The 22,406-nt window shown below is 36.1% G+C and overlaps 1 protein-coding gene across 3 annotated transcripts in view; it reads right to left on the bottom strand.

Moving 5' to 3' along the window:
- EZH2 (enhancer of zeste 2 polycomb repressive complex 2 subunit) overlaps nucleotides 1-22,406 on the bottom strand; it is a 138,526-nt gene that overhangs the window by 4,663 nt on the left and 111,457 nt on the right. For all 3 annotated transcript variants that reach the window (XM_081345035.1, XM_081345037.1, XM_081345036.1), the window contains exons 10-16: nucleotides 18,524-18,764; nucleotides 9,959-10,128; nucleotides 9,738-9,832; nucleotides 8,494-8,534; nucleotides 7,779-7,904; nucleotides 6,063-6,241; nucleotides 4,725-4,820 (exon numbers count right to left, since the gene is read on the bottom strand). In XM_081345035.1, coding sequence (XP_081201161.1) covers nucleotides 4,725-4,820; nucleotides 6,063-6,241; nucleotides 7,779-7,904; nucleotides 8,494-8,534; nucleotides 9,738-9,832; nucleotides 9,959-10,128; nucleotides 18,524-18,764 — 948 coding nt within the window. The remainder of the gene's footprint in view (nucleotides 1-4,724; nucleotides 4,821-6,062; nucleotides 6,242-7,778; nucleotides 7,905-8,493; nucleotides 8,535-9,737; nucleotides 9,833-9,958; nucleotides 10,129-18,523; nucleotides 18,765-22,406) is intronic.

The raw sequence follows: 22,406 nt of genomic DNA, 5'->3' as shown, positions 1-22,406 counted from the left end.
ACAGGATTTATGATAAGGCAACTAAAATGATATACAGGATTACTGAAACTATACATTGAACTGTTGTTAAGCAAATAAAACTGTCTTAATGTAATGTTTTGCAAAGAAAGATACGTTGGGGAAAGGGGAAATCAAATAATTAACATATGGAATATAGATTATAGAAATTAATTGTTAAGGACTGTCTTATAAATGTTACCCAGACAACATTCTGTTTTATAATTATTTATGTTATGTTAAAAAATTCTAATAAAATATTTACACAAAAAAAGAACGCAGTATTGCAGACTAATTCTGCTGACTGCCAACTGCCAGCAGTTCAGCAGTTTGAGTCTCACCGGCTCAAGGTTGACTCAGACTTCCATCCTTCCTGATCGGTAAAATGAGGACCCAGATTGCTGGGAGCAATATGCTGACTCTGTAAACTTCTTACAGAGGGCTGTAAAGGCACTGTGAAGCTGTATATAAGTGTAAGTGCTATTGCTAAGTGGTATATAAGTCTACTTGCTATTGCTAATGTAAGAACTGCATTTTTGGTCAAATGTCTAAATTACTGTATCTGAGAAATACTATAGATGTAGTTTACTTAGACTTCAGTAATGCATGTGATATAGTAGACCATAGCCTACTACTTGGTAGGATAGAAAAATGTGGAATAGACAGTATCACCACTGGATGCATTTATAACCGGCTGACCAACTGCATTCAACATGCAATCTTCAATGGAATTACATTTACAAGGAAGGAAACATGCAGTCAGGTACCCCAAGGTTCTGTCTGAGGCCCAGTACTCTTCAACATCTTCATAAACGATTTAGATGAGGAAATAGAAGGGGAACTCATCAAATTTGCAGACAGCACAAAACAGGGGAATAGCCAACACTTTAGAACACAGGCTCAAATTCCAAAAGTTGAACACTGGACCCTATCCAACAAAATGCAATTCAGTGGTGAGAAAAGTTAAGGTCTTACACTTAGACAAGAAAAACCAGATGCACAGGTACAGAACAGGTGTACCTGGCATAACAGCAGTAAATATGAGAGGAATTTAGGTGCCCTAGTTGACAGCCACTTAAGTGTGGCCAGCAGTGTGCTGCAGCTGCCAAAAAGCCAATCCAGTCCTAAGCTGCATCAATCAAGGGATAAATCAAGATCACAGGAAGTGTTAATACTGTTTTCTACTGCACTGGTAAGACCACACTTGGAATACTGCAACCATTTTTGGTCATCACAATACAATTTTCTTTTCTGAGATGCTAGAATAAGCGAAGAAGAGCCATAAAAGATTATTAGGGCACTGGAAGCTAAAGCACACGATAAATGATTGCAGGAAGTGGGTGTGTCTACCTAACCAACAGGCATGACATGATAGCAGTCTTCCAATTTTTGAGGGGCTGTGACACAGAAGAGGGGGTTGACCTATTATCCAAAGCACCTAAGGGCTGGATGAGAAGTAATTGATGGAAACCTTCCAAACAAAGATCTAACCAGGAATTAGGAAAATTTCTTATCAGCGAAAATAAGTGGAACACCTTGCCAGATGTTGTGGGTGCTCCATCATCAGATGTTGGTAAGAAGAGACTCAACAATCATTTGTTTGGAATGGTATGTCTCCTGCTTAAGTAAGGGAGACTAGAAGACTTCCAAGATTCCCTCCAACTTTTGTTACTTATCTGCCTAACTCAATGCTTTAAATAGTGGATGTTTTGACAAAGCGATAGAGCCATAAATTTGGTATTATCTCAAAACCTGCTCTGACCCTTGTTCTTTCCTTGGCAAGCAATTTAGGCAACTGTTGATAATGCTCCTGATTTATCTGATCAACTTTTAATGGAAAAAAACAATCCTACAATCTCTAAAAATTGCTTGTGACCCTGGAAAGCTGGTATCATAGTTTGAGAACTGTTGCTGGTGTTTTGAATCCATCTTTCAGACCCTACTTTTTCCAATGCCTTGCCTTTGACAAATGGCATGAGTTTTTTATGTACAATATAAATTTTATTCTCAGTTGAATATCAAATGTACAAACAGCATTTTTTGTGTTATATGGTCTTAAAATACTCCTTTAAATCTTGAGAGCATGTTGTGCTTACACTCTTCAAAAGCTTACTTGGATATGGCAAGTTACAAAATGCTCATTTACTAGAAACAAACTGGTGAAGCTGTTCCTATGCCTAGTCCATCCTACATTTTAGTATGCTTCCCTTACAAATTCAGCTTATTTGTTGTTGTCTTCCTGTCCCTTAAAATGGTGGCCTAGAATTACCTCACTGTTTTTTTTTATGTCAGTAGGTACTAAAGGCTTTCTTGCAAATAAAGATGATACTGTAGAGTGCGTTTTACAGTGCAAGATTAATTCCAAAATTAAAATTAAGAATTGGAATTTACACTGCAGCATTTTACCTCTTTACAATAATGGGATCCAACCAAGAGTTAAATTGAAGATTCTGCAAGATGCTAGGGAAAAGAGGGGGACTCAAGGCGCCTAACTTGAAATTGTATTATGATGCTGTGGTCTTGACATGGGTTAGTGATTGGCTTAACTTAACTAATAAAAGAATACTTCACCTTGAGGGTTGGGATTTGGTATATGGATGGCATGCATATTTGCTTTATGATAAAAAGGTAGACAGGGCTTTTAAATCTCATATTCTTAGAAGTGCCTTGCTGCGTGTCTGGAAAAAGTATTATTATAAGTTAAATTATAAAATACCGATTTGGGGAATTCCTGGACACGCGATAGAAGGTGTATCTATGGGAGTGAGTTTGGATATGTTTTCCTATAAGGAATTACTTAGATTGGAAGGGAATAATTGGCAACTTAAATCATTAGATGATTTAAAACAAGAAAACATAAGTTACTCTTGGTTCCAATACACCCAACTGAAAGCTAGGTGGAAGCTGGATCAGAAGGTTGGCATCACAATTACAGATGAAAACTTAGTAAAACAAATTAAAGATTTAAATCGTGCACAAAGAGGATATATAATGTTTTAATTGAATTGGACTCGGAAACGGAATTAGTTAGATTGTATGATAAAGTGGGCACAAAACATACAGGAACCAATTCCGTTGGATACTTGGGAGGTAATCTGGGTCAGAAATGTTAAATTTACTCAGGCTCAAAATTTAAGAGAAAATTTTTATAAAATGTTTTATAGATGGCATTTGAATCCCAAAAAGTTGTCTAACATGTATCCTAACCTACAGTCTAAATGCTGGAGATGTGGTAGTTTAGATGCTACTTATTTTCATATGTGGTGGACTTGTAGAAATATAAAAGCTTTTTGGATTAAAATTTGGTGGAACATTCAAAAGATTTTTAAGAGAAAAATAAAGTTTTCTCCACAATTGTTTTTATTGGGTATTGTTGTAGATTGTGATACTAAAGAAATCAATTTGATGTTGAACTTGATAACAGTAGCACGGTTACTGGTGGGACAATATTGGAAGAAGGATAGTTTGCCTACTATAGAAGAATGGGTACTTAAGGTATCGAATCTTGCAGAAATGTCTAAGATTTCTGCTTATTTGAAGGATCACTCGCAAGAAAGATATATTTCAGTTTGGAGGAGATGGATAGATTATATACAGAATAACTATGGGACTAAAAAGTTCCATTTAGCTTATGAGTAGATTTTAGATTGTTATTAATTTTAGTATTAGTATTGATTATATTTTTGTTTAAGTTTTTATTATTATGTTTTTAATAATTTGAATGTATCTATGTTAAAGGGGAGTTAAAGCACATTATGAATTTGGTTAATTTTATAATGGATAATCTTAGTTAGAACATGATTATTATATCTATAACCCTGTATTCAGCTCTGGGAAGTGGGGGGGAAGGGGGGTGGTTTGGGGCAGGTGGGTTTTGGGGATATGTATTGTAAAAAAATTTTTGTAAAACTCTTTAATAAAAAAACAATAATGGGATCCAAGTGATCTGTAGATTAAGAACTTCATTACTGTCATACTATTTTCCTGCCTATCAAGTGAATAAAGCAGTTTTTTCTATACATTTGAATACGGAGAAGAGTATTCCATCGGAAAAGCCGCTGGAAGAAATTCAACTCCTGGAGCAACTGATTTTCAGAAGGTAAATTTACACTAATCAATTGAGGACGATTAACCTTGAAATTTGAGTGATAAGAAGGAATCCTAAATATCAAAATCCTATCAAAAGCAAAAGTAACGAGTCCTACCTTCTATAAAAACTGTACATAAGATTATACAGAGAAAGAGGCTTTCGGTAATTTTTATGCAGAGGGGTTTTTACTTGTCAATAAAACTATTTTTATCATCACTTGGATATTAAGAGCGAGGAAGAAGAGATACCTCCCTCTATGTGTCTATTCCTGATTCTCTATTTATGACATCCTTGTGAGACAATTTTTTGGGTGTCTAAGAGGAAAAATAACAGATTTGAAATATTCCCAAAATTTTATTCCTAAAAAAACCAATTATTAGCAACATCCTTCCAAATTATTATACCCTATATTACTAGGGATATTTAGATTCTGTATATAAGAATGCAGGATATTTTTTCTTAAAATGTCATCCTATTTCCCTTCTCTCCATGTATACTACATTCTTCAAAATACAGACCTACCATCTCTCCTACATTACTTACTTATAAAAACATACATTTGAAAAAGATGTAGTTATTAAAAAGAATTCACAATAATTTGGCTGTAAAATACTAACTCCAAAACAGTTGTTCTTACCTCACCACAATATTCAGAGATGAATTCATTTTTCTGCACTGGATCCTTAATGAAAATCCCCCAGCCTGCCACATCAGAAGGTGCTAGCAGCAGATGCTAGCAGAATGAAAAAGCAAGTGCCTTAAACAAGCCAATAAAACTAAAAAGATACTTAATTCTAATAAAACACATAATATGCAATGTTAAAAGGGACAAAAAAACCAATCAAAGTATTGACTAATAAATGATTTTGTTTTTAGTACTTTTCATATAAATAGTGAAGTTCTGACATGCAGACTCATAGACATTCACAGAAAATACAGTTTTGAAACACAAAATGATCTTCCATTGAATCCACTTCAGGGAAATTCTCCATCTCACCCCAATTTTTCATGAGTCTTTTGAAACTTTGCATCAGCATGAATGCAGGTATTTCAAAACTGCAAAGGCATCAAATGAGGTAGGTAAATGTCAGTTAAAATTATACCTCATAAAGGAGCAGCATTTCACTCAAACCTTATTTGTTTTGTGTCATTGCTACTATATTATCTACAAGGAAATTCTCTACAAGCCAATTAAAATGAATAGAATCTGAATAAGAACAATATAGCACTAATTTGCATAGAACTGTGCCATTAAAAGCAAGTTTTAATTAAAACATAAGAACTAATCTGTGGCATTCCCATAAAATTCCACTGTACTATTAGAAATATAACAAATATGAATATATTGTATATTAGCACAATTTCATGTTTTTACATAAACTGAACATGGTGAAACCTTCAGAAGAAAGTGCTATTACAGAACCTTCTGCTTTCCACCACTGAATTTATTCTGTGTTGGTTAATTTCTCTTAAAATGAAAGTAGCAACTTCAGATGTGCATATTTTTTGTCTGTGAAGATAACTCTGTATGATCACTAAACAACAAATTCTATGGAGTAGTCTACCATAAGTGTAATAAGTTTGTGTGCCAATCCTGATGGCTTCTATGTTAAAGCAGTGTTATAGATGGCTGATCACACAAGCTACAATATACAAGCTTTGACAACTGAACTTCCAATAGCGTGTGTAAACTGTGTATTGAGAATATACAATTTCTGAATATACAGTTTCACACTCCTGTAGTTGCAAACACAAAGTAATAAAACTAAAATGATTTACAATCCTAATTTGATTACCATCCCAACAAAAACACACTTAGATGATTCCCCAATAAACTAAGTGTTATAAATCTGGAAACAGGGTATATAAAAAACATCTTCCACTTTCTTGAAGAAGAATGCTCTATATATTTTGCAGAGATGTCTATCGTGAACAAAGATAAAATGTGTCATCTGTTCATAAAAAGATGAACCACCTTTTTGGACCCTCGTTGAATACTGCAGTTCTTGCAAGACACGTTTTTGCTATCCCAATGATCAGCTGCTCCACATGTCAAACAGAGATCTGGATCACACTCACGTACAGCTAAGTAGCAAGGACACTGCTTTGTATTGCATTGTGCTTTACAACGGCACCCAGGAAATCTGTTTTGGCCTTTAAAAGAAAAATGAAAGCTGAATCAATTTATTTAACTCCTGTTACAAACTGCTGGATTGCTCAGGACTTTGTTCAGTTTAAAATGCTAGGCAATGCAAACTGAAGTAGAAACCCAAAGAATTTAAAGTAGACCATGGCATTATATATCTGGAGGTTACTTATCTAAACAGTTCAGGTAGTAACACCTACCAGCACCTCATACATTTAGATATATGTTACAGTATTTAAAATATTGTCTATTCAAACTGCAGTGTTATCATTAAAGCTTTGGGACAATCCTCTTTGAAATTTTCATCCTCTACAAACCCTGTTTTTGAAAAAAATGCTATATGCTGCAGAAGGTTTGTGGACCCATAACAGGAAATCCTTCAGAACCATTTTTAACTTTTCAAAGATTAACTAGCTTTTAAATGGTACTTGGTTTGAAGAATAACTCCTCAAAGTAGGAGACATAGAAAGCAGAACAAAGAAATAGCTGGGGCCATAACAAAAATGAAATGTTCTTTATATTGAATTCAGTTTTTAATTAAATACAAGTAATATTCCTTTAGAGTTAAAAAAAACCTTTTCACCAAAAATTACAATTTTGAGGAAAATTTTGAATGGGCTATAGCAACCAATCTAGCTTCCTAGAGCTGGATATGGTCCGAGGCCTGGAAACGATGAATCTCTCTGCTTCCATGAATTGGGGGTTGCACTTTAGAATATTCTCTATAAATTTCTTTATAAATACCTTCCCTAAAAGAATACCAAAAATACTAGGAAAGATTTCCTTCTAGGATCTTTTTCATTATTATTGATCTTCATGAAAAATATAAGCTTCAAAAGAACAGAATCATGGGGGGAAATTATTGAATTGGGAAATATTAATGGCTGCTATGACTGATAAAATAACTGCCTGCTTTAAATGAGTTTTATTTACAATTTAAGTAAGAAAAAATAGAACATAGAATCACAGGGCTGGAAGGAACCTCAGAGGTTTCCTAGTCCAATCCCCTTTTCAAGGCCAAAACCTTATAACATGCCAGTCAAATGATTGTCCAATCTGTTTTTGAAACAACTAACCTGACCCTGAGTGTTTAAAAAAATCCAGTCTTTCAGTCAGAAAGACTATCTGCTCAGTCTCCTTCCTCTGAAGGGCTACACCTAATATCATAGTTTCAGATTGCAGAGTTATTGATTTTTTTAAAAAAACGTAACAGCTCCAAACCAGAACCAAAAGAAAAAAATACAACTAACTAGACAAGGAGTGTGGAATGAAGTGGAAGAGCTTTAGCAATTTGCCCCTAATATACTTTTAGTTAGAAACCATTCTGTCTTGGATCTTCTACCATATTCTACCATTGAGGAAAAACTTCACAGCAGCACCAAAAAGGCAAATTCTGAACCCTCCTCTTGCCATCTGACCAGATTTTTTAAAAATCAGAATGGATTACAAAATTTTGTTAAACTTTTCACAAGAATGGCTTTAAAACTTCATCAGTGAGACAACCTCATTCAAATCATATTAAAATGAAATTTCCCCAATACTTACATTCTGAACTGCACTGACAGAACTTCTCACAAAAGTTCTGTGCAATGACACACGGACATGAATTGTCACAAGGCTGGCGTGGATGATCACATGGCTGGTAGTTGTAAACATGATTAGATGATCCATCTGAACAACAAATGTAGGCATTATTAAGGACAGAAAAATTGATAAATCTTCTGAAGAATATACTTCCAGCCAAATAATTACATAAACTCCTTGCATATCCCTACATATTTTCAATAATTAGGGAAAGGGTAAGAGAAATAACCTTAAACAGAATAATTCTTAAACAGAATCTTTTAGTACTCCTATCTTTCCCTGTGTTAGGCTAAAGGAGCAATATGGAAAAGGTAGTTTTAGATGTATCCTGATGCACACCATTATTGTTTGTTTATTATAAAAATTCTAGAAAAAAGGGGTGGTTGTATGTCCTAGAAGTGAATCAAGCACAAAATCTTCCCACTGTTCTGCTATATTCTTAGAACTGGAAAAATACTATATTGAGGCTACAGTCAGTATAATTTCTATTCCCCCCATGTAGGACAATCAAATCAAGGGATAGTCTTCTGCCTTAAATTAAACCAAAATACCCTTAGGGAGAATGTATCTCCATTTACATACTAGAACCACTTGCTTATAAAAATTTACTGGTAGGATGTTTGTTAAAATATTAAACAAAAACAGAATTTCAGGACATAAGTTTAAAGATGCTAACCCTTCTTTAGCTGTATCTTTCTGCAATGTGCAGCCCACAGTCTATAAAAAGAAGAACATACAATATAGTTAATAGATTTTTCACATGGAAAATGCACCTAACTCAATCTGCATTTTAAAAGAGATTTTGATATTTTGTATCATTTTCAGAAACAAGTGTCAAAATGTCAATTAAGACTGCATTATTACAAAAAAATACTAATCAGTGAATTCAGTTTTGCTGAATGAACAGTTGTAAATCAAGAACTACCTGTATTATCCCAGTTTTCATAGCCCAGCATACTAATTGTTGCTAGAAACCAATCAACAGCCTATATAGGTCAAACAGAATGGACTGGCTCTGAGGTTACTACCCATCCACCAAAAAAATAAGATATAACCAATTTTTGGTAGAGGGAAATTAGATTTTACATGGGTAGGTTCACTAAAGAAAGCCGATAAAGTATATTTGCCTACAGATAAATGTGGGTATACTCAGGGACTCTAAATTCAAACACTGCTAATATACAGGTGTTTTATGGAGTCTTCTTGTGCACTGACTGAACACTTTTGTGTCTTGCTAATGATGAGCATTCTGGGAGATAGGGGACATAAATGATCCAATCTTGATAACTGGAAAATTCAGTAGTCAGCAGATGAATATTTTCTCATCCCCACTATTTTTATAAAGAATTCATATTCATTTCCCTTGACAATACAGTTTAGCTAATTGATGGATTTTAATAGTGATTTTCATATTTGTGGCTTTAACTGTTATTTATTTTTGATTAGCTATCTTCAATGATCTCTGCATAGAGGAATAGGATACAAATCAAATAACAATTGGGATAGGAGTTCTCTATTATTTTACAATCACAAATAGTGAGGTGATGACATAATAACATCAACAAACTAGACACAAGCTATTTTTGTCCCCTTTTCTCCAAATTGCCATATATTTTAGAAAAAAATCCATTATTTATATTTGTTTTGAATTTTAAAAAGTTAGTTATTACAGGAATATTTAAAGCAGATTTTTTAATATCATAAGGACATTTAATTGCATTTCAATTTGTATAGTGCTTTGCAATAGATTCTTCCACTCAAATATTGAACATTTTGATGCAATCCTAAAACGCACTATTTCATTTATTTAACAAAAATAATATATACTTCCTGTTTGTTGCATTCCTTTCATTAATCTTTTAAAAATTCTTTTTCCCCACTTTAAAATGTTATGGGATAGTTGATATACTATTGATTTACCTGTGTTTCCTTTTTTTTTTCCTTGGAGGAGTATCAACATCTTCAGCAGGTGCTGGAGCAATAATGCTAGATTCCTTTACTCTAAACTCATATACCTGAAAAATATTAATTATCTCCTAAGTTTCATTGCAGTTTTACTGAATTTGATATATTAATGGTTTCCATAAAATTGTAAAAATTGCTATAGTATTTTTGAAAACATTTTCAAAATTTGTGCTTACCTGCCTGCATGTTTTGGTTCCAATTAACCTGGCTATTGCACAGAAATTGTCATAATAGGTGCCAATGAGAACTCTGAACATAGAAGCTTCAGCACCACTCCATTCAACATTTTCTGGAGGCTCTATATTTGGCTTCATCTTGATTGGTGTTTGACACCTAGAATTTGCTTCTGCAATATCAAAAGCAAATAGTTTCAAGTCTCAGAAACCACAGCAATGACCACACTAAAACCAAACCAAACCAAACCAAAATAATCAAGCATCCTACTTTTAGTAAGATGCCATTTTAAATGTAGCCTGATAGGCAATGTGTCCGCTTTACAGCCAGCAGGCATGACAAAAGTTAAAAGATTGTGGGAACTGTAGTCCAAAATGTATGGAGAACTTCACATTACTAGTTTCATATTACTAGCACTGTATGATGCTATCAAACTTGACTTTCACCCCTCAAATTTCTAAAACAAGTTTTTTATTTTATACTTTCAATTAATGGCATATCCAGGACTTCCAGATGTGGAATAGTGAACTAGCATGTCTCTGAATGAGTGGAAATAACATTGTAGCTACAAAGGAGTATAAGTAGATCAGTCTCATGGAATCTCTCTGGATAAAGAGAGAACAGGAGATTGCACACTTGTATGCTGGATAGCTCCTTGTCACACCTGAAGATGAGAAGAAAAACATCTTCAAAGAAAAACAATAAAGTCTAGTTGCCTTGTGAAAAAAGCACCTTTGGGACAACCATGACCTGGATGATTGAGAATCTCCATAGACATTGTGCCATTTGTTTATATAATTCTTTCCAAAATCCTATAGCAAAAAATCCAAATTTGTTTTGTCCCTTAGCTTGTTTATAACTTGATTGAAATAAAATCTTATTTAGCCTTTTGCCATTTTTAAAAACGTTCTCAAACTTATAATTAATTTTTCCTTTATTCTGGAGTAAAGTTAAACTCCCCCTTCATGGATTACTGCCTTGTTGTGGTGAAGGGGCTTGCGTAATTCAATGAAGCTATGAGCTATGCCGTGCAGGGCCACCCAAGATGGACAGGTCATAGCAGAGAGTTCTGACAAAACGTGATCCACTGGAGAAGGAAATGGAAACCCACTCCAGTATCTTTGCCATGAAAAACCCATGGACAGTACCAAAGGAAAAATGATATGACGCTGGAAGATGAGCCCCTCAGGTCGGAAGGCGTCCAATATGCTACTGGGGAAGAGCAGAGGACTAGACCTAGTAGCACCAGAAAGAATGAAGCAACTGGGCCAAAGCTGAAAGGATGCTCAGCTGTGGATGTATCTGGTAGTGAAAGGAAAGTCCGATGCTGTAAAGATTTTTTTCTCCATAGTAACCTGGAATGTAAGTTCCACGTATCAAGGAAAACTGGAGGTGGTCAAACAAGAGATGACAAGACTAAACACTGACATCTTAGGAATCAGCGAACTAAAATGGACAGGAATGGGTGAATTTAATTCAGATAACCATCAGGTATACTACTGCGAGCAAGAATCCCTCAGAAGAAACAGAGTAGCCTTCATAGTCAATAAAAGAGTAGGAAAATCAATACTGGGATACAATCCCCAAAATGACAGAATGATCTCATTTCGACTCCAAGGCAAACCATTCAATATCACAGTAGTCCAAGTCTATGCCCCAACCACCAGTGCTGAAGAGGATGAAATTGACCGGTTCTATGAAGCCCTACAGCACCTTATAGAACTGACACCCAAAAATGATGTCCTTATCATCATGGGGGATTGGAATGCTAAAGTAGGAAGCCAAAAGATAACTGGAATAACAGGCAAATTTGGCCTTGGAGTACAAAATGAAGCAGGGCACAGGCTGATAGAATTTTGTCAAGAGAATACGATGGTCATAGCAAACACTCTTTTCCAACAACCCAAGAGACGGCTCTACACATGGACATCACCAGACGGTCAACATAGAAATCAGACTGACTATGTGCTCTGCAGCCAAAGATAGAGAAGCTCTATACAGTCAGTAAAAACAAGACCAGGAGCTGACTGTGGCTCAGACCATGAGCTTCTCATTGCAAACTTTAGGCTTTAACTGAAGAAAGTAGGGAAAAGCAGTAGGCCACTTAGGTATCAACTAAATCATATCCCTGACGAATATACAGTAGAGGAGACAAATAGATTTAAGGAATTAGATCTGATAGACAGAGTGCCTGAAGAACTATGGACGGAGTTTCGCAACATTGCACAAGAAGTAGCAACTAAAACCATCCCAAAGAAAAAGAAATGCAAGAAAGCAAAATGGCTGTCTGAGGAAGCTTTTGAGGACAGGAGGGAAGCAAAAGGCAAGGGAGAAAAAGAAAGATACACTCAATTGAATGCAGAATTCCAGAGAATAGCTAGAAGAGATAAGAATGCCTTCTTAAATGAACAGTGCAAAGAAATAGAAGAAAACAATAGAATAGGGAGGACTAGAGATCTCTTCAAGAAAATTGGAGAGATGAAGGGAACATTTCACGCAAAAATGGGCATGATAAAGGACCAAAACGGCAGGGACCTAACAGAGGCAGAAGAGATTAAGAAGAGGTGGTAAAATTACACAGAAGAACTATGCAAGAATGAGCTTAACGTCCCTGATAACCATGATAAGGTGGTCACTGACCTTGAGCCAGACATCCTAGAATGTGAAGTGAAGTGGGCCTTAGAAAAACTGAGCAACAAGAAAGCTAGTGGAGGTGACAGTATTCTAGCTGAGCTATTAAAGATCTTAAGACGATGCAGTAAAAGTGCTACACTCAATTTGCCAGCAAATTTGGGAAACTCAAAAGTGGCCACAGGATTGGAAAAGAGCAGTTTACATTCCAATTCCAAAGAAAGGCAGTGCCAAAGAATGTTCAAACTATCTCAACATTGCACTCATTTCACATGCTAGTAAAGTTATGCTTAAAATCCTACAAGCTAGAGTCCAGCAGTACAGTTGCAAGAAAAAGTATGTGAACCCTTTCGGATTACATGGAGTTTTGCATGAATTGGCCATAAAACGCGCTCTAAACGTCATGTAAGCCACAACAATAGAAAAACACAGTCTGCTTAAAATAATACTACACAAACATTAGCTGTTGTCATGTTTTAATTGAACATAAGATGGAAACATTCACAGTGCAGGGTGGAAAAAGTATGTGAACCTTTGGACTTAATAACTGGTTGACCCCCCTTTGGCAGCAATAACCTCAACCAAACGTTTCCTGTAGTTGCAGATCAGACCTGCACAACGATCTGGAGTAATTTTGGACCACTCCTCTTCACAAAACTGTTTCAGTGTAGCAATATTCTTGGGATGTCTGGTGTGAATCGCTCTCTTAAGGTCATGCCACAGCATTTCAATCGGGTTGAGGTCAGGACTCTGACTGGGCCACTCCAGAAGGCGTATTCTATTCTGTTGAAGCCATTGTTTTGTTGAATTACCTGTATGCTTTGGGTCATTGTCCTGTTGCATCACCCATCCTCTGCAGAGCTTCAGTTGGCGGACAGATGGTCATACGTTTTCCTGCAAAATGTCCTGATAAACTCTGGAATTCGTTTTCCCATCAATGACAACAATCTGTCCAGGCCCTGAGGCAGCAAAGCAACCCCAAACCATGATGCTCGCTCCACCATGTTTTACAGTGGGGATGAGGTTTTGATGTTGGTGTGCTGTGCCTTTTTTTTGTCCACATAGTGTTGTGTGTTTTTCCCAAACAACTCAATTTTGGTTTCATCTGTCCACAGTATATTTTGCCAGTAGTGCTGTGGAACATCCAGGTGCTCTTTTGCAAACTTCAAACGTGCTGAAATATTTTTTTGGGACAGCAATGGCTTCCTCCGTGGTGTCCTCCCATGTACTCCATTCTTGTTTAATGTTTTCCTTATTGTAGATGTGTCAACAAAAATGTTAGCATTTGCCAGATATTTCTGTAGGTCTTTAGCTGACACTCTAGGATTCTTCTTTACCTCATTAAGCATTATGCACTGTGCTCTTGCAGTCATTTTTACAGGACGACCACGCCTAGGGAGAGTAGCAACAGTGCTAAACTTTCTCCATTTGTAGACAGTCTGTGGACACATGAACATCACATGTGTCCACATCACATGTGGACACATGAACATCAAGGCTTTTGGAGATACTTTTGTAACCCTTTCCAGCTTCATGCAAGTCAACAATTCTTGATCGTAGGTCTTCTGAGAGCTCTTTTCTGCAAGGCATGGTTCACGTCAGACAGTGCTTCTTGAGACCAGTAAACCCAAAACAGATGTGTTTTTAAAGGGCAGGACAGCTGTCAGCAACACATCCAATATCATCACACTGATTGGAGTCAAGGTTGGCTCACTCCTGGCTCCAATTAGTTCTTGGAGAAGTCATTAGGCTAGGGGTTCACATACTTTTTCCAGCCTGCACTGTGAATGTTTACATGTTATGTTCAATTAAAACATGACAACAGCTAATGTTTGTGCAGTATTATTTTAAGCAGACTGTTTTTCTATTGTGACTTACATGACGTTTAGAGCGCATTTTATGGCCAATTCATGCAAAACTCCACGTAATCTCAAAGGGTTCACATACTTTTTCTTGCAACTGTATGTGAATCGAGAACTACCAGAAGTACAGGCAGGATTTCGAAGAGGCAGAGGAACTAGAGGTCAAATTGCCAACATACGCTGGATCATGGAGAAAGCTAGGGAGTTCCAGAAAAACATCTACTTCTGCTTCATTGACTATGCTAAAGCCTTTGATTGTGTGGTTCACAACAAATTGTGGCAAGTTCTTAAAGAGATGGGAGTACCAGACCATCTTATTTGTCTCATGAGAAACCTATATGCGGGTCAAGAAGCAACAGTGAGAACTGGACACGGAACCACTGATTGGTTCAAAATTGGGAAAGGAGTCCGGCAAGGCTGTATACTGTTACCCTGCCTGTTTAACTTATATGCAGAGCACATCATGAGAAAGGCAGGGCTAGATGAATCAAAAGTTGGAATTAAGATTGCCAAGAGAAATATCAACAACCTAAGATATGCAGATGATACCACTCTAATGGCAGAAAGTGAAGAGGAACTAAAGAGCCTCTTGTTGCGAGTGAAGAAGGAGAGTGCAAAAGTTGGGTTGAAACTAAACATTAAGAAAACCAAGATCATGGCATCCGGCCCTCTCAATTCCTGGCAAATAGATGGGGAAGAAATGGAGGTTCCTTCACTTCTGAGAGCATGATGACTTTTCTTTGCTTTGAAGTATTTAAACCCACAGGAAATTAGTGCTCTCTTTGCAAGGAGCTATCATGACTCCATTTAATTGAAGCAAAGGAACTTTTACTGAAAGAAACTGGTTGCAGCATAGTCGGGCGGAATCCGGTATTCCCGTGTAAAATACAAAGGTATTCTTTCCAACTCCCAAACCCTTCTCCCATGACCAGTCCACTGACAAGTCCATGTGATGCCGGTATCATGTTTTCAGAAATTCTGGGGTGTGAAACTGGTAACATTCCATTCTTAGAACAACCTTGAAGATCCTGGTACCAACCAGTTTGGTGATCTGGTCTTCTTTCCATCTCAGAACCGATTTGCACTTTCACCTATATTCTGCTTCTCTCCCAGCTTGACAAAGAAAAGAGGAGAGGGAAGATGGAATGCAAGGGTGGAGGCAGTTGCATCTGAGTATCAGCTGTTCCTGTGAGAGTGCCCAACCCAAGGACACATCGAGCAGTGGACTAGCATAACTGGCCAGTTTCCATAATAAAATGAACAGAAGTGATTGGTAGACATAATGGACTGGAGGTGACCCATAGGGAAAGGCAGGGATCAACTATGCTACTGTTTGCATGGGAAACCCAGAGCTGGTTTCACTTTATTGTTGCCAATATGGTTTATTCAGTAAAATTTATACTCTTGATAAAATAATGCACCAGGAGTTTCTTTTTCTGGATTTGCCAACTAGACAGTTGACACTTCAGTTGTCACTTCCCCCTCCCCTTTCCCATCATTAGATACACAGGTATAGATTGCCCCACATGCCTCCCCCCTCCCTTCCTCTTTGATGGCAGGAACCCAGCAAGGCGCCAAGGCAAGAATGGAGATCCTGACAAGAGATCAAATCCAACATTAACATCTGAATGAATGAAAGATCAAGATTGCTAGAACCAAAATAAATAAGTACAAAGTGAGTTTGTTTGATGAATGTTAAAATAAGATTAGCTTCTATAAAATTTTAGGCAATCTTTATAAATTTTTGCTGATAACAGGAATGAAATATTAATGATTGATAGACTGGCAAATGGATAAGGCATATTATGAGAAGAAAGATACCTGCATACAATCTTACGGGGGATGAAGAGTTCTAAGTTTATTTGTATTTGTGATGAAAATCAGAGGTCACCTCTTTAAATATTTCTCTTCCCTTTTTATTTTTTTCTTCTTTCCTTTCTTTTCTCTTGCATTTTCTATTCTACCTACACATTCTCTCTCCCTCCCCTCTTTACTCTTCCTTTCTGAGTTTGGTTTTTATTGTCTTTTATTGTTTGTTTTAAAATCAATAAAAATATTTTTAAAAATTCAACATATAATACAATCAGAGAAGCAATCAATAAAAATGTTGCCAATTGTATCCTCAGAAGGTAGGACATTTTGATGGTATTTCTGTTTTAGGTTTGACTGAATCATTCATTTACTCTTGGCACAGAAAGAAAACACGAAAGCATAATGGGGGGAGGGAGACAGACTAAAACAATATATGCCAACTTATTTTATGGTATAAAAGTAACTGATTTTACACAGCACATGACTGAGTACAGTAACATGCTCCAGCATGAAATTAGAAATGTTTGAGCATATTTGTTACCCTTTGAAGTATCAAAAATTATCCATTGTAATTATTAAATCTAACTTGATGAGATAAGGATATCAAACAATGGATTAATTACCACTGTCAAGAAAAGAATTTCTTAAATTTTTATCTTAAATGAAGAGTCTAGCATGTGTTGGAGCATAAAGAAAAAAAATCACACACATTTAATTAATTAGCTATTTCCATCATATTATGTCAGAAGTATCTTAGTAATTATTCAACGCTCCATTTATTTACTTGACTTAAAGTAGTTCCAATTCTGTTGCTCAGTACACATTTCTGAAGAGGAAGTACCTCTGATGAAATTTTGGTGCCAGAAGAATCTAGAAACATATAAAAGGTCTGAAAGATTCTTGTTTTGTTCATCCTTTTGATGAAGCCCAAGTGCCAGAAATGTGATATGGTTTTTTTCAGCATAAATAATCACTATTACATTATTGTTATTATTGTGCTTTAAATAAGTTTCCATTATTAATCAGAGTAGACTGCATATGTTAACTCAATATAGAACTTGAATTAAATGTACTGGCCTACTTGTTCTTTTTGAACTTAGAAAATAATTTCTTTTCATATATACAAGGGGTGTCAAACTGCCGACCTGCAGGCCAGATGCGTCATGGTGAAACCACACCCATCCCATTGCCAGCAATGGAAAAAAAGTTGTGATACGTTGTGACACGTCACGTGACGTTGCGAGTTTGACACCCTTGATATATACCATGAACAAAGGAAAAGAAAGATACACACTAGAAAAGGAAAATCTACCTTCCCAGTCATTAAGAAAGTTAATCCTGTTGCTGGATGCCTACTTGCACTGTTCTGAAAATTTAATGGTTCCAATTACATTAACCTCTTATACAATGACAACTTCATACTTTTAAACAAAAATACACATGTACAATACCAATTTCATATCAAATATTTTTGCTCAGTTTAGATGGATATACATGCATCCATAAAAATACGTAAAATGAAAAAAAATGTTATTGTAAGGTTTTTCCTGTTATCCCCTCAGGAAAGCACGACTCTTGAAAGAGGCATTGTTTCAAAAATGATCTTTTACTGAGAGAAAGTGATTACAGAGAAGAAAGACGGAATCTGAAGTTTCCGCATAAAAGCACTAAGCTAAAAGCGTGCTTCTCCAGCCCTACCCCAATGCCCCAGTACATCAGGAGCCAATCCACTGGCATGAAGATGTTATGAGAACTTCATGCCAAAAAGCTGATAACTGGCTGTTCTCTGGTGCCTCTTCCTTGCTAGCCAAGATGGCCCTGAGAGTTCCCCCCCCCCCTAATTCCCATGCAGATACATCAAAGTGCAAGTAGAAACAATGCAGGAATATCCTCAATCCACAATAATACATGTTCTCCCTCTATTTTGAATGGCAGTGTTCCAATAGGGACCTGACAGTTATACATTCTGAAATTATTATTAATTCAATTCTGAATTTAATTCTTATTCCTTAAAGGATTTTCAGTAATTTAAATTACTTGTGAATTCTGGAAGGTGCACAATAGGGGATGACTGTACTGTAGAACCCAAAACATAACAGTTCAGGAAATTTCTTATAATAAAAAATTAAATTCATTATTTTCAAAAGCAGGTGGTACAAAATACTATGGTCTTTCAATAAAACAACTGAACTTTAATCCAATATTTCCAGCCCCAATATAAACCCTTTTAACAAAATTAGCAACATTCCACAACTGTCTTACCAGAGGAGCTTGAAGTCTCATCTTTTTTCTCTTCTTCTTCTTTATCATTATTTTCACCTCCAGTTTCAGTTCCAGCTTCTCTGTCACTATCTGTATCTTTTGATTCTAGCACATTTATGGTTGGTGTGCTCGGCCTACTGGTATTATTTGGAAGCCTTCCCCTTCGGCGACCTCCTGGACGCTTTGGTGGTGTTTTTATTCTCTCAGCAGTCAAAGCAGCAGCAAACTCTTTAGCTCCTTCCTAGCAGGCACAGAAATATTTCAGGATATAAGAAAATGCATAGAGGATAGAGCCTTGCTAAAAAGGGGTTCAAAAACATTGATCTAGTATTAAAAGCAAATTGATATGTTAGATCAGACTACAAGTAAGATTGCAAATCAAAAAGGTAAATATAATGAAATTAAAACTAAAACTTTAAATACTGATTTACTCAAATCAATTCCCTTAACAATTCTGTACAGTAGTCTTATTATTTTTATTACCAAAAAGGACTTAATATGTGATGTTGCAGATTCTATCAGCTAGGAAAACAACTGATGAAATTTGTCTGCATTGCTTGGCAGATTTTTAATTAAAGATGAATTAGGCAAAACCCATCTTTGATCAATTCAACATCCTGTTTTAGGACATCATTTTAGAGGGTTAGAATATTGTATCTATATCTAAAACTGCAAAAGGAAGGGCATTAACTCATATTCCAGAAAATGACCAGCAATATTTGGAATAAATGGACACACTAAAATAGATTAAAGGAAAGTGGGAATCTCTTAAGGGTCAGTGAATCTTGATCAATTGACTTAATTCATTTTAAAAGTATGTCCTCAATTCACTGTTTCATAATTTCTATCACTATCCTGGATAATTTTTATGGCTATTTCTGGAGGGAATAGCAATAGCAATAGCATTTAGACTTATATACCACTTCATAGTGCTCTACAGCCCCCTCTAAGCCGTTTACAGAGTCAGCATATTTCCCCAAACAATATGAGTTCTCATTTTACCAACCTTGGAAGACTGGATGGCTGAGCCAGCCTTGAGCCGGTCAGGATTGAATTCCTGGGAGTGAGCAGTGAGTTAGTCTTATTACAGGTGGGGATGAGACAGCATACAGGGCGGAGTTACAAAAACTATCCATATGGTGTTGTAACAACAACTTGCACCTGAACATCGGCAAGACGAAAGAGATGGTGCTAGACTTCTGGAGGAAAAAGGAGGAACCTGCCCCACTTTACATCGGGGAGTACTGTGTGGAGAGTTTCCTCCTTTAAATTTCTGGGAGTCTACCTCTGCAAAGATCTGACCTGGAAAGTTAATACAACCCAGGTGGCCAGAAAGGCCCAACAGAGACTTCACTTTCTCAGGGTCTTGCAGAAGAACAGGGTAGAACAACGGCTTATGACCCTCTTTTACCAGTCTACTATAGAGAGCGTCCTCTTGTATGGTATTGTGGTTTGGTATGCTGGTCTGACAGCCACGGATAGGAAAGTATTACAGAGGGTGGCGAGCACAGCACAAGACATTGTGGGCTGTCCCCTAACACCACTGGATGACATCGCCAGGGCTCGCTGCCTTGGAAGAGCGAGGAAAATTCTCAGGGATGACTCACACCCTGGATGGTATCTCTTTACTCTCCTACCATCGGGTAGGAGATATAGGAGTATAGCCAGCCATACCAACAGGCTGAAGAACAGCTTTTATCCATGGGCTGTTAGGCTTTTGAATGGGAAATAATTTTATAAACTTTGGGCATAATTGACTTGCGAGGCCAGTGTGTTGTGCAATTAGCTCACATGGTGTAATAAGATGGAGGGTTTGTCACTGTAAGTTGGGGGTGGGGGCACGAAGGGAGGCTCAGCCAATCTCAATGTATACCTGGTTGTACTTTGACCTTGGTGGAGCCTTGGTGGAGCAGTGGGCTAATGCCTCCTTAAGTAACACCAGCTGCCTGCAATTAGTGCAGGTTCGAGTCCCACCAGGCTCAAGGTTGACTCAGCCTTCCATCCTTCCGAGGTAGGTAAAATGAGGACCCAGATTGTTGGGGGCAATTAAGCTGACTTTGTAATAATGCCGCTTGGGGTGTGTGTGAAAGCCCTAATAAGCAGGCATATACATAGAATGAAGGCTACTGCTAAGCTTGTAAGCCACCCTGAGTCTTCGGAGAAGGGCGGGATATAAATGGAATTAAAAAAATAAAAAAAAAATAAAGGTTCATTCATTCAATACTGCATTCTAATCACTGTGCCAATACAGCCATTTCTAACTTTGTTTTGCTACCATTTAGATTTACAGTTATCAATCATTATTACAGGAAGTATCCCACCTGCGATATTCTATAGTCATAGTTTAAAAATGTCAAGTTTCAATTCTGAGGAGGTTCAATTCTGAGAAGAGCTATCTCTAATATCAAGGCCACAGTGAAAAAGCATCTGGATGTTTGCAAATTAAGAAATCAAAAATTCCTACTTTATTTTCATAGAGACCAAGTCAAGAATCAGAGTTGCATTTACTGTAAAAAAATTAAAATTTGAAGGTTTAAAGAACTAGCACTGAGTTGATAGGATATTTGTTTTTTGTCACTTGTAAGAAAATCTCCATTCAAGCCAATTTTTAAATTCTTTGTATTTTTATTAAAAAATACTACATTTCAAGTAATATAAATTAAAATATCTCTTGGGCATCTAGTTCAATCCTCTTCTCTTGTATTATTACTACGTTTAGAGATAATGAAATAGTTTAATAAATAAAAATTAAATTACTATTTTGTCTAGTTAATTCCAATAAGGTTTACCATTTTTCCTAAAAAGCTTATTTGATCAAAATGTGTTTCATCTGACTTTCAATTCAACAAATCCAGCTTCAGTTTCTTCCTAATCAGAATCTGATCTATTTTTCTTGAAAACAACCTTCAGTATATAAGCCAGACTTATAATTAGTCACAGGGAAATTTCTGCAATACCTATTATTTGTTCATTTATCATGACACAAAATTTCAAGTTAGGTATTTTTTCTATGAACAGCTACACCAATCACAGACAAATACCCCACAGCTGTTGGGTCAATTCTGTTCTAAAGACCATAGGGAAATGAATTTTTATTTATGTCATTTTACGGTGACCATATTTTTTTGTTTTGTGTTGAGTTGGATATGTTCTTTATTACATTTTGATTACTTATTTTATTATTTTAATGCTGTTGTAAATTACTTGAAACCTCTGACCTAAAGCACCTAAATTTATATCTATTTTTTTATAGTGGTACCTCTCAAATGTCCACAGAGAAAAAGTACTTTTCTATATTTTGATAACCAACTGAAATACTAGTTTATTTATTTTTCAATATGATTTGATACATCAGGATATTTTGAACAAAGATTCCTTGTACATTTTTATTTCTAAAAGATAGTAGGTGATATTATTTAACAGAAGAAATAAAGTACAAACAGCTTTCCAAATTGATGATTCTTTAGCATCAATACAAATAATATTTAACAGCTGAAAGAGGAAATATCCTTATAACTGAATTAAGACTGCTTTGATAGGGAAGTAGAATAACTGTCTCATATTTTTACAGTCCGACATGATGTCTATGAAAAGATAAGGTAGCTGTTTTTTTCTTTTCTGTGAGAAACAAAGTACCTTTGGCAGTATCACATAAAATATTCAAGTAGACAGCTTTAATCAAAGTGGGCCCATAAGGCACACAGATCACCTGAATAAAGGTGATAATTAGAAAGGATCACTAAGCAAGAATTTAATTTACACTCTGTAGAAATCTTTTATTGTTTTGAAATGGTTTTAATGTATTATGGCCTTTGGGATTTAATAAAGTAGAAAAATTGCTTCTGATCAAATGAAAAACTGTAGTGAGATACTGAAAAAATAC

This window comes from Vipera berus (assembly GCF_964194415.1).
Source record: "Vipera berus genome assembly, chromosome: Z".
Taxonomy (NCBI): Eukaryota; Metazoa; Chordata; class Lepidosauria; order Squamata; family Viperidae; genus Vipera; species Vipera berus.
This window is presented reverse-complemented; position numbering and strand designations above follow the sequence as displayed.